The sequence below is a fragment of the Neofelis nebulosa genome, chromosome 2, assembly GCF_028018385.1.
Source record: "Neofelis nebulosa isolate mNeoNeb1 chromosome 2, mNeoNeb1.pri, whole genome shotgun sequence".
NCBI lineage: Eukaryota > Metazoa > Chordata > Mammalia > Carnivora > Felidae > Neofelis > Neofelis nebulosa.
Genome location: NC_080783.1, coordinates 191,621,847 through 191,635,042, shown reverse-complemented (window position 1 = coordinate 191,635,042; position 13,196 = coordinate 191,621,847). Strand labels below are relative to the sequence as shown.

General features: G+C 53.7%; 1 protein-coding gene across 1 annotated transcript; it reads right to left on the bottom strand.

The window, feature by feature from the left end:
- Positions 1-12,426, bottom strand: HPCAL4 (hippocalcin like 4). The gene is made up of 4 exons (XM_058717927.1): positions 11,991-12,426; positions 5,908-6,077; positions 5,427-5,642; positions 1-4,103 (listed from the first exon to the last, which is right to left on the bottom strand). The coding sequence occupies exons 1-4, from the start codon at positions 12,148-12,150 to the stop codon at positions 3,906-3,908; spliced, it is 744 nt and encodes a 247-aa protein (XP_058573910.1). The 5' UTR covers positions 12,151-12,426; the 3' UTR covers positions 1-3,905.
- Between the last annotated feature and the right edge of the window lie 770 nt (positions 12,427-13,196).

The window sequence follows — 13,196 nt, the reverse complement described above, 5'->3', positions numbered from 1 at the left end:
CATGGTCACACCTTTTATTCACTGTCAGTGGAAAAACACACCATACAGCACAGGGTTGAATAGTGAGGACAGTCACTGCGGGCACAGTCGGGAGCAGCACATGTGGAGAGGACAGGGGGCCACACTAGAGAATGAGTTGGGATGCTCCCCTCTGCCACCCAGCTCCCCTATTTCCCCAGGTCTCCACATGCCCACAGCCTCCACAAAGCAGGAAGGGCCATACACCTTGGGAGGCCTGGTCCTGCCCCACCTTCTGGCAAAGGTAAAAGAAAACCTTGAAAATTTCAGAAAGAAAATTCCATGTTTTTCTGAGACTTTTCAATTGCAGAATTTGACTTTTTTTTCCCGAAAATGATAAATAAAATACGTAAGAAATATATTCTTGCTTCCACAGTGATCTCTAAAGTCAGAACAAAACCTCACCCAGGGTGGATCTTCAGGAAAATGTGTTGATTTTGTACATTTTTGTGTAAAAACATTTACAGTGTCAGCTTACTACCCTGTGTAGAAACACCACATTATTCTCTCATTCTTTCTCTTTCCTTTCTCTTCCCTCCCCTCCTTCTCTCTCTCTCTCTCTCTCTCTCTCTCTCTCTCTCTCTCTCCCTCTCTCTGCAGCATGATGAAATTCTACCTCTAGAAATTGTCAGGAAAAGATTCAGTGCCTTGGCTTATGGGCTTCCTTTTTCTTAACTTTTGATTTGAAGGTAAGTTATATAATCCTGATTATAGCTCAAAGGACTGGAGTGGCCATGTGAAGTAGACCTTGCTGATGATTTTTAGAGATAAGAAATAAGGGGCTCATCAATCAGCCCCAAAGGATGAACGAGGACAGAATGCAGTTAGAAGGTAGATTCTGAAACCTTGTAATTCAGACTTGCTGCAAAAAGAGACAAAACTTCAAAAGGAGAGTTTGAATATACTCTATGTATTGTTTTCACTGTCTATATATTTTTGTGTCTCTACAAGTCATACTTCAATCTCCACTAACCTTGAGCTTTATGGCAAGTCCCTCATACTGGCACAGGGATTGGAGGCCTGCCTCTCTTCTCAGGGCAGGGTCAGTGCTCTACCACAGGAACTCCTGAGCGTGCAGCCTGTAGGACATCCAGGAGCATGTGGGAGCAAGAGGTGGCCTGCCTGGGCTCCTCCTATCAGCAAGATGGTGTTCCCAGTTCCCAGCCTGGTTTTATGTGTTATCTGGGCTATCTGACAATGTTTGGCCAGACTGCAAATATCACTCACAGGATACACTGAGAAGCTTGGAGTGATCAAACATGCTCTCACGGGTAAGACTTACCCACCAACTGGAGAAAGACAAAAACAGTTCTCGTAGGGAGGAATAGGATAGTAAAGACAGGGCAAAGAAAGTGCAGGGTGCTTCCAGGGATCTGAGTCAGGGGCTTCCCAGGACAGCATTGACCTGTTAACAGAGCTGCCCAGAAGCAGACAACAAGATACTTAAAAATGTCAGGAGTTCAACCAAGCTCCTACTTATTTTTGGAAGACCACCACCTCAGAAACTTCTTAGCAGGAAGCATGTACAAGACCAAAACTAACTTAGCCTGCCCTACAGGCAACTTCATATGACTCAGATCCAGACAGAGGAGGAGGGAGAGACTCTGAGGGAAGAAACCCTCTTAGAGCCTTGGGTTCGAGCCTTAGCACTGTGCCACTCCCTGACCGTGTGCTCTTGCACAAGGGATTCCCCCCCCCTTTCTGTGTCTCACTTCCCAAGTCTGGAGAAAGAGAATGAAAATCTCTATTTCCTAGGCTGGAGAATAGAAAGAGATGGAGTACATGGCAAGCCTTTGAAAGTCATGAAGTTTTGCGATCGTGAGTTAGGTTAGATTCAATATTTGTGGGATGGGAACCCCAGTTTGTAAAAAGTCTTCCACTGGAAGTCTCAGCTAAGCCAGGCTGTTGAATATCTATGCATCTTCAGTGCTGAGTGGTAGCACAAGATACACCTAATGACCAGCTCCTCAGAGCAATGGAACATTCCTTGAGGCATTATTGGATAAAAACTTGCTGGTTACTGCCTGAGGATGTGAATTCCCAGCCTTACCACATGGCTGGTCATAGGCAGAAGACAGAAAGAGTGTGGCAGCTAAGTGGCCTTGCTACCTCCAAGGGCAGCAAGAAGGAAGGTCCAATAGAGTTTGGGACCAAAGGTCAGCATCCTCAAGCAACCTGCAAAGAAGGGAGGACAGGTGAGCACTCAGAAGAGGCATGCCGCATCTCTTTCCTGGAGATACAATCCCCTACTCGTGACTCGGCAATCACTCCCTGCTCCTACCCTGGGCTGACAGCACCTGTATACGAGATTGTTGTCACCAGCAGCTCAAGAGGAAATCTGTCACTGCATATCAAAGCTAATTTCTGATCACAAGTACAGTAGAAAATAAAGTGAAAGGCTTGAAGGAGCAAGATTAATTTTCTGGCAGTCAAAGCATGCAGCTGTATAGCTCACGGATCCAAAATCGGAAAGCAGACATTGGAAAGCAAAGCCAGTGCACCTGGAAGATGATGAATTACCTGGCAGACTGAGGATCTGGGGTTAGAAAAAGCCTTTCAAATGGAGCACATCCCCAGCACTTTTTAGGCATTTTGGTCCATAAGTGCAGTCTGGCAACCTGAACAGTGGCCAGGTGGTCCTCTTCTTCTAGGTCCTTCTGTTTCTGTAGCAGTGAAAGAAAAAGCCCCTCTTTGAAACTAGACCAAATCTGGAAAGGAACTACCAACATGTGGAAGATACACTAGTCTCACTCTCAGCAAACCTGTCTTTTCTGTTTCTGAAGTCGGCATCCAACCAGAGCAAGCGCATAATAGAGAGTTGCTCACTGAATTGAAAATGGTCATTAAAAAGGAAGCAGCAGAAGCTGCTGACAGTGACACCTCAGGACTTGATCTGATAAGAAAAAGTGTTATTTGGTAAGTTTGCTGGTATTTTCCCTCTTTTTTCTCAGCTCTCCCTCCCCCCCACCCTGCAAAATTAGCATTTTCTATATTCGTTTAATCATTTTACAAGAAACTAAGTAATATAAAGTATGTTTTAATATCCTAAACTAATAAAATGACTTTAGCTCTTTCAAAGGGTTCTAAAAAAATAAGTATTACATAAATAGCAGTGTTTCTTAAAACTTCCATTCACATGGTTCCTAGACTTCCAAACACTTTTCATTTCATCTCTCTGCAGCTCTGGGTGGAGCTGAGCTGAAAGATTTCATAGTTCCTTTCGAACTAACTAGCCTTTCCATGCCCTCTGCTCAGCTGTGTGTGACGTTCCCATCTGAGACTCTGACCACTGCCTCACCCTCCTTTATGAGCTTCCAGAGGGCATGGAATGTGTTCTGTAAAATACCATAACCTTAGCACCTAGAGGTGCCTGGCATTGAACAGGTGCTCAATAAACGTTAGGTGAAGAAAGGATTGAATGAACGCTCCAAAGGCTGGGGCTGGAGGGGCCAGGTAGAGTCAAGGGGGCAGGGCAGAGACCACCTTTAAGGAATTTACATCCTCAGCAAAGGACAGGTCCACTTTGGCCCTTTAATTGGGATCTGTGGGACCACATCCTGTAAAGCATAATCCCAGGAAAAATAGATTTTCAAAGCAGACCCACAGCCCCCCGTCCTCAACCCTGTCTCTTGGGGCAAAAGCCAACTCTCTATGCCCATGTTCAGGGCCATGACTGCGGGGTGGGGCTAGACCACAGAATACCTGAGGATCTGTCTCTTTTCCAGGGTGAGGTGGTCCCTCAAGGATCTTGACTGAGGGGAGCAAGGGCTTGGGCAGAGGGGTGGGTGAGCCAGAGAGTGAGGCTAGAGTACCCCTCCCCCTGAGAGGTCATCGGGTTGGAGGTGGCCACGCCCCTCCTGGCCAGGGGCCCTGCCCCTCACCACCCTCTACTTCTGCATGTCGCACTGAAGCAGTAGCACAATGGATGGGTCACTCTTGGCCGCCTCCTTGAACTCCTCCAGTGTAATCTGGTCGTCCTTATCCTGGTCCATCTTCTTGAAGATCTTGTCCACACGCTGCTGGGGCGTGAGCCCATCCTGGTTCATACGCATCATGATCACAGTGCCCACCATCTTGTAGATAGCCTGGCAGGGGTGGAGGGGAAAGAGGGGAACTGTGAACACCCACAGTGAACAGAGACAATGGCGGTGTGTGTGTGCGGGGGGCGGTGCGGTGAATGAAGGAAGTCAGGGGTGGGCAGAGAGAACACTGGGAGATGGCAAGGATACTGGAAGGTGATGTATGGTCACTGAGACTGAATATTTAATGGTTATCTCATAACCAAAGATGTCTAAAACCCAAGTCTTCTCCTCCAACTTGCTCTCCCCCCAGCATTCCCTTTCTCATGAAAGAGCAAATTCATTCTTTTAGTTGTTCAGACCAAAAACCTTGACGTTCTTGACTCTCCCTCAAGTCCAATCCTTCAGCAAAACTCGTCAGCCCAGATTTTGCATTAGGTCCCATATCAACCACTTGCACTGCTCCTGACTGGCCTGCAGTGGAAACCTCCTAACTGGTCTCCCTGCTTCTGCTGCCTTCCCATGCCCTTCGTCTATTCTCCACACGGAGAACAGAGAGCTCTAAATGGTTTCCCTCTTGCTCAGAATAAAGTTAAGTCTCTACCCCAGACTGTGAGACCAGGATCCTGGCTGCCTACCTGACCACTTCCACTCTCCCCTCTCTCACTTCTCTTATACCACCCTGCTCTCCTGGCTACTCCTTGAACGCTGCAAACACAGTCTCACCTCAGAGTCTTTGCATTTACTGTTCCCTCTGCACAGAATACTCTCCCCCACCCCCAGATTAATCTACATGATTAACTCCCTCACCTTATTCAGGTTGCTTCTCACATTTCACCCTATATACACCTCCTCCATCGCGTTAGCTCCCCTTACTTTGTTTTTCTTATGTCCTAACATTTATTGCTTCACATGCACAGGGTTTTTTTCTTGTTGTTTCAAAATATTCTCACTGTAGAAGGAATGCCCCCCCCCCAAAAGCAGTAACTTTGAACAGTGCCTGGCACATGGTAGCACTCAATACATAGTTGTTGAAAAAATAATGAGTTAGAAACGTAGGCTCTGAAGTCAGATTCCCTAGATTTGAATCATGAACCACCACTTGCTATGTTTCCACATCTGTAAAATGGGGTTTCTGCCAGTACCTACTCCATAGGGTTATTGGATAAAGCACTTAGCATAAGGCCAGTCCTTACACTGCACGCCCAACCAACGCTAGTTAGCCACACTGGGTCCTGGGAGGCGGGATGCGGGGGCAGGTGGGGTGCAGCGGGGATGTTCCTGAGGCCCGACAGTAAGGTGACTGGAGATGGCTGGAGAGGACGTGCCCCGAAGCCAGGAGCGCGTCACCCCAGCACACCCTGGCCTCCCGGATCTGCCCCAGCGCACCTCGATGATCTCCAGCATCTCCAGGCGCGTGATGCGCCCGTCGCCGTCCAGGTCGTACATCTCAAAGGCCCAGTTGAGTTTCTGCTCAAAGCTGCCGCGGGAGGTGACGGAAAGGGCACAGATGAACTCCCGGAAATCGATGGTGCCGTCGCCGTTCTTGTCAAAGGTGCGGAATGCGTGCTGCGCAAACTTGGAGGCGTCGCCGTAGGGAAAGAACTGAGGCGCGGACGCGGGTTGTGGTGAAGCCGCAGTCTAGATGTCTCTGCCCGCCCGCGGCTGTCCGGCCCGCCCCCTGGGGTTGCCTAGCCCCGCCCCGGCCATCCGGCCCGCCCCCTGGGGTTGATTGGCCCCGCCCCTGGCCGTCAGCCCGCCTCCTAGGGTTGCCTAGCCCTGCCCCCGGCCATCCGGCCCGCCCCCTGGGGTTGCTTGGCCCCGCCCCTGGCCGTCAGCCCACCTCCTGGGATGGCCTGGCCCCGCCCACCTTGATGTAGAGCTGCTGGAATTCCTCCAGGTTGAGGATGCCGCTGGGGCAGTCCTTCAGGAAGCCCTTGTACCACTGCTTCAGCTCCTGCTCGCTGAATTCGGTGTTCTGAACCAGGTCCTCCAGCACCTCTGGGGCCAGTTTGCTGTTGGTCTTCCCCATGGCAGGGCCTAGAGGACAGGGGCTCCCTCAGTTTGGTTCAGGGCAAGGCCGCCTCACCAGCGGTCCCCAGGTCCCCATAGGACGGGTTCTCTTTCTCCACAACAACCCCTCCCATAACAAGTCCCACATTCTCACAGCCAGGATTCCTCCTTCCACAGCAGGATGGGTCTCCTGCTCTCACCTCCACCCTCCACAGCCTCCCCCCCCTTCCTACAGCTAGGCTCTATCCTTCACACACTTTTCCACAGGACGCCCTGCCTCCCCCACCCCCTTCCCCTCATCATACATTTCTCTCCCATAGCGGCCCCTCCCCGCTCCTGGCGGCAGGTTTTCCCTCCTGGCACCCAGGATCACCACCCCCAGGTCTCGGCTCCTGGCCTTCTGGCTGACTGGTGCTGAGGCCACAGCCTGCATCCTCCCTTCTCCCGTTTACACCTGGCATAGCCCCCCACACCCCTAGAGTCTTAATCCCCTCTCCTTGCTATTTCGAGCTTTCCACGCTCGGCCCCTACCCGCCTCTGCTGGCTTTTTTCTGCTCAAGGACCTGAGGAAGGTTCCTCATATGTCCCGCCCCCGGCACCATCTCCCAAGTTCTTCCTCAAGGCTTTCTGGGCCACCCCAGCAGGAAGCTTGTCCCTCCCCTCCTCTGTACAAATAGAAATCCTAGCTGATAGCATTGATGACCCTGACTAATCCTGTTTTTCATTAGTCACTCATTCCCTGAGCATTTATTGAGGCTGGCTGTGCTAGGTCCCATGCCAGTGATGGGGATAAAGTAGATACGGGCCAACCTCAATAGCTCATAATTGGGCCAAAGAGGGAGCTGGCTGATTGTCAAGGGCCTTCAATCCATGCCAAGGAGTTTGGCCTTTACCCACAGGGATTTTAAAGCAAGGGCTGGGAAGATAGCATTCAGTCCATAAACACAGAATGCTTACAAATGTCAGGTCCTGAACTAGGCGCTGGGATGAGAAAGTAGGAATGTGTTTTAGAATTTTTCCTTTGGCTACAGCGTGCAAGATGACCTGGGTGGGGGAAGGTACAGAGAAGAGAGGGGCCTGCTGCATGGTTCAGGTGAGAGACGGTGACACCGAGCAGAGGCCGTGGAGTGACATGGATGGACCAAGCCATGTTAGGAGGAGGCGCTGGCAGGACTCAGGTGACTGAATGTGGGGATGAGAGCAACACAGAAGTTGAGGCAGAGGCTCAGATTTGGGGCTGAATGAGTGGAGGTGGTGTTGCTGAGAAGCGGGTTTGGGGAGGATGGAGAGTCATTCCCCCACTGGAACAGGAGCCCCTCATGTAGCCTGTGACAGAGGAGTTTCTGCAGAGGGAGGTACAGGCCCTCCCCAGATGTATCAGGAGTGAGGCCTTGCCAGGCCCTGAAGGCCAGGTAGACATTCTCGGCTGACCTCCATGGGAGGAATATCCCTCCAGGAACTGTTTCCAGGACCTGGCCCTGGAGGTGAGTTTGACCTGCCTGGAGTCTCTTTGGGAAGGCACCAGACTCCGACCCCAGGGTAACCTGTCATGAAGATACTCCGGAAGAGGAAGTTGTCAGGCTAGCAGAAGAAATTCCTCTTCCATAGTCCACTGCATGCCAGTGTGGCTTCTAATCCTTACTGCTAGGGGTGCCCTGAACAACCAGATCTGAGATTGGTCTGTTCCATGCCCCCTCCCTTGCTATGTGGCTTCAAGTTAGTTACAAGATATCTCTGGGCCGCACATGCCTCCAGTGTGCCATGAGAAAGATCCATGAGAAAGATCAAGCAGGAGTGGGGGTAGCGACATCCTCCCCCGCCTACCACCCCCAGAGGATGAGGAATCCTCTATGCTCCCAGGAGAAGCCAGGGAGGGGGAGGCATGCCATCCTCAGGAACCCCGAACGTGGGGTCCAAAACAGCTGCACTGGGCACAAGGATGCCTCTGGAACACCTATGGGCAGAAGAAGGAGGCAACATCCCCTGCTGACCCCTTCCCAAGTCCAAAGCACACTGCAGGCTCAGGGTGTAGCCAAGCGAGCTAGAGAACCCAGAGGGAGAGGTGTCCAATAGGGGAGGTGGAGCCTTTCCCGCGTTCTTCTGGGGGATGTGCCTGAGCGTCTGTGTGAGGGGCTGGGTGTGGGCGGGAGCATGTCAGTGTATGAGACCGCAAATCTGTCAGAGTACACATGTCTGCGTGTGTGCGTCATGATGTCTGTGTGGCTCTGGCCTTCCGTCCCTTGACTCCTTCCTGCCTTGTGCTCCCTTCCCACAATTCTCTATCTCTTGGGGTCACACCTGTTCCCAGCCCCAGTTTGGTCCCAGGCCCACTGAGGATTATGCCTCTTCCTTCATTTCTCTTCATTTCCTCTATTGTTCTTGGATTGCCAGTCAAAGCTGGCAGTCCCTTTAAGATATCGCCTTATTTGGGGGCACCTGGGTGGTGCAGTCAGTTAAGCATCAGACTCTTGATCTCGGCTCAGGTCATGATCTCACAGTTTGTGAGTTCAAGCCCCGCTTTGGGCTCTGTGCTGAGGGTGCAAAGCCTGCTTGGGATTCTGTCTCTCCTTCTCTCTGCCCCTCCTCTGCTGGTACTAGCTCTCTCTGTCTGTGTGTGTGTCTCTCTCTCAAAATAAATAAACCTTAAAGAAAAAAGATATCCCCTTATTTTAGTGAAAACTGGAACCCAGAGAAAGGAGACAACTGGCTCAGAGTTACACAGGAGGTCAGTGGAAGGGTCCAGATGAACACCCAGGCTGAATCCATGCCACCTGCCTGGACTACTCTCTCCAATTTATGACTACTCTTGTCCAGTACAGACCTTCCCCACTCCTGCCTGCCTTCTGGGAAAACTTTAGCTCTGATCTCCCTCTTGGCCTCAGTGGGGCCATCTTACTGTGCTCCAGCCCACTGTATCTGACATCTAGGAAATATCCACCCCTCGGGGTGGCCCAACAGCTCCTCTGACTCCCCTCATCTACAACCAGACACCCTCAACCTGTGGCCATCTTCTCTCTCCATCGGCCCTTCCTTCCTTTCCTCCTCCATCCCAGAGTGGAAGTGCAATGTTAATTACCTTTACTTTCCCCTCTTCCTTTTCCCTAGGTCCAACTTGCAACCAAGCCCTGCTGTTCTTTCTTTTGATGCTCTCCTGGAAACTTCACCATGTCCTCTCTCCCCCCGCACAGCTAAAGGGGCTGAGATCCAGGTGAAGCACTGCATGCGAAGCCATGCCCATGGGCTCAGCTGCCTCAGAGGAAGTGTCTTTCTTCTGATTTCTCCGTTCTGAGGCAGCTTCATCTCTGGTTTTGCCCATAAGTATACAATACAGGCTAGAGGTGGATATGCCCATGGGCCCCCTTGTACTCTAGAATCTTCTAGAATCTGGCATCAAGGTGCCCACCTGTCTAGCCTTACTTCCCACTGCTCCCCTCACAACTACATGCTTTTCAGTTAGTTTTCACACAGCCAGGACCTATTTCCCTATTGCATAGTGGCTTTCCCCTCCCCTAATATCCTTTCTTCCCCTCTGGGCTGACGCAGCTATCCTCAGCACTCAGGCCTGGCTGAAGCCTACTTCCCAGCCTGGACAGTGGACAGTCAGCAGCATGCACCCAGCCTTTGAGGGCTGTGGAACTGAGCCCCACAAGTGTGTGGACTCCAGAACTCTCTGACCCTCACCTTGTGCTCTAGAATTCTAGAATGGAACCTGATTTGGGAGAGATCTTCGTATTAAGCCCTGGCCCAAGTCAAAAAATATTCTTAAGTTGTTTGCTCAATGGCAAAGAGTTTATCCCCCTCCGCCATATAACCAAGTCCACTTTGGGGCAGATCGGAGAGTGAGAAAAGCACTTTTCCCATCATTCCGAGTTCTGCCCTCTGGTAGCTGCCTCACACCAGTCCCGCTCTGCCCTCTGTGGCTGCGCAGAACTGCCGGCAGAGACCCAAAGGCCATGTCTGGCACAGAGTAGTTCAGTGAATGCCCCTTGGTGGATTACACAAGAGGGGCAGAAACCTCGTCTTCCTCCTTGGAATGGCGTCAGTCTCTTTTGTTTATCTGTGTTCTCCTGCCATGGCACCCACTTCAAAGACAGTGGAACCCAGACCCGGGGAAAGGAAGAGTTCACTGAAGGCCAACTACAGCCCACCAGTAGCAAGGCAAAGGCCCTGGGGGCATGTTCTGTTGGGACTGTGGCCCCGCTGAACATCTGCAGGCTCCCCTGCCTACCTCTTGAGGGTTGCCCTCCAGCTGTGAAGGAGCTAGCACTGCCCCGTACACAAAGCTGCTGCCCCTCTGTGCTCACAGGCTTCTTCCAGAGGGCAGAGCTCCAGGTTGTGGGCTTCAAATGGGGAAGTGGCAGTGAGGGTAGGAGGGATTGAGGGAGGCAATAATCCCACACCCTCACCCAGCTTCAAAGGAGCTGGTGCTGAGACGGTTGCCATGGTGACAACAGCTCCCTGGTCAGGAGATTTTTCTCCTTCCTCTCCTCCCTTTGCTCCTCTCCAAGCAGCTGCCATAGCGGCACGTCTTCTCCCTCTCCTCCTTAACGAGGGGCAGGGCATTACAAACAAAACGTGGGCCCTAGTGACCACCTCCACTTTGGAACTGTCCATGCCACGTGGGCTGGTGGTCTGGGAGGGGACTCTGGACAGCTGAGACCGGGCCTTGGCTTGGAGAGTGTGTGGGAGGGGGAGGCCTGGGTAAGAAGCAATGCCCCCTTGGTGAGGACTAACGCCTCCCAGGCCTCCTCTCTGAAATGCCTAATGGCTCAGGGCAAGAGTGAAATGGTCCCATCTGCCCATAATTAGCCACAGAACCAGAACGTGTCAGGGTTGGAAGGCCGTTCAAGACCATCTCGTCAAGTCCACCCTCTGTCCGGCCCCCTTCCCCATTTCACGAAGGGTCAGAAAGGGAAGTAACTTGGTCAAAGGCAAACAGCAGGTGGGGCAAAGGGAAGATTTAACCCAGCTCTTCTGCCCTCCAGATTCAGGCCACCTTAGGGAAAGGAGTGACACAGTCCACATGGAGCTTTGGCAGATCCTTGTGGGGCAGCAGGAAGATAGGAGAGAGAGAGCGACTGAGTGCAAGAAGGCTAGAAAGGATCCAAATTAGAGATGTTTGAGAGGCAGGACTCAGTGCCTGTGAAGGGTGAGGGGAAAGGAGAAGGCTGGGACCTTGACAGCAGTGACAGTCAGGTATGGGTAGTCTGCTGGGGGTGGTGCCCCTGGTTCATCCTCCAGCCAGGATGAAAGAGGCCAAACATGGGACCTCTGCCTAGCCCTGGGACCATGGGAGGTGGCAGTGCTGTTGAGGAAGTGTGAGGAGAAGAACTGGGCGGGGGGGCGGGGGGGGCGGTGTTCTTCCCTCCCCCAGGTATGCTGTGAGCTCTGTCACCTTGAGGGGTGGGAGATGGGGACAGTCTGAGGGGACAACGTGAGGTGGGAGTAGGCTCTCCATGGAGGTGGGGGCTGTCTTTGGGGACAGGGACCTTGTGATGTGAAGTGCAGAGCTAGCTGCTGGTGGGGCCGGGTGGCATGGGTGGGGGCTATCTGTGGAGGTGGGAGGTTGCCATGGTGCTGGGCAACTAACTACCCATACGCAAAGGGGGAGGGTGATTACTGCCTCCTCGAGCACCAGCAACACCACACCCCCAGCGTGGGTGGGTGTGGGTGTGGGTGTGTGGTGTGTGTGTTGGGGGCCAGAGCAGTGGGCGCTCTTACCTGAGCTGGGAGTAAGAAGGCGGCTCTGCCTCCTTCCCTGAGACCCATGGGGCCTGGATTAGGGTGGGAGTCCCTGCCCGGGGGCAGCCCTCCAGATGCTGCCGCTTATGGAGGAACCAGGGGTCAAGGAGATGAATGAGGGGAACAGGTAGAGGAGAATGGGAATGGAGAGTGGAGGGGGAGGGGACAAGGGCCTCTGCCCGGCCCCGCCCACGTTACCTGAGGCCGCTCGCCGGGTCGCTGGATGGCTCTGAGCCTCGGCGGGCCGCGGGGACCGAGACTGGCTGGCGGGCTGGAGGCCAGGCTCTCCGAGGTCCGCACCGGAGCCGCCTCCCAGCTCTTGTATCACTATGTCTCTCGGAGGCGACACGATTTGCATAAGCCCCGCCTCATCCCGGGCAGATCGGGCGTTGATTGGCTCCGCTGGGGCGGAGTGGCAGGCGGGGTTTCAGGTGGGGACTGGATGGCCAGTGAGGCCCGGCTGCCGGAGCGCGCCCCGCCCGCCCGCGCTGACCTTCTCGTAGTCGCGAGGAAGGGCGAAGGGCTGTGCCCCCGACTGTACCCCGCCCTAGGGTTCAGACTCCGGGCCTCAGTCTGCGGCCAAAGGTGATGATTGAAGTGGATTCGCGCAAACAACCGCACGGTTGCTGTGGAAACGGGAGAGCCACAGCCGAGTCTCTAAGCCTTCCCTTCCAGGGCCCCAGCCGGGGGTGGGGATGGAAGAGGGGATGAGTCACAAGATGCGACCCCCTCCAAGTCCCACCCGAAATTGGAGGAGGGCGACGGGGAGCTGCAGAGAAGCTGACTGGTGGAGGGAAGAGCTGGGGTGGTCGCCTGCCCACGCCTTCGCTTCGCCCCCTCAACACACGCCCTGCGCTGCCGGCGGGGAACTGAGAGGAGGGTGGGCGGGCGCGGAGAACACAGCGCCGATGGCTAAGCTCCCAACCTCTATCTGGACCCACGCTAGTCCTGGGCTCCCTACAGCCCCTAATTCCGATCCTCTCCAGACAGGCCTTCCTTATTGCTCACGGACCCCCAAGAGGCCTCTCGGGATCTCCCCCAGAAGGTCCCCCTGCCTACCCCATGCACCTTCCAGTCTCCACCCTCCCATCTTCCCGTCCCGCAGACGGAGCCGGTCCCCAGCCGCCGCCAGTCTCCCAGTCTCCGGCCTCGGATGTTGACACAAACCCGAGGTGGTTTACACTGAGTGAGTCTGGAAGGTTTCAGGGCCCCGGGAACACCTCTTCCCCGCACTTAGGGGTCTCCCCAAAGCCCGGACGGGCTGCCCTGGCTGCCCTGGCAGCTGAGAGCTCCCCACCCAAGGGGGTGGGAAGGAACCTTTTTATTCCAAACTGGGAGGGGGCTGGCCGGGAGGGGAGCAGGTATCTCTCCCGCTGGGCCACGTGCGGAGGAGGGACTTCTAGG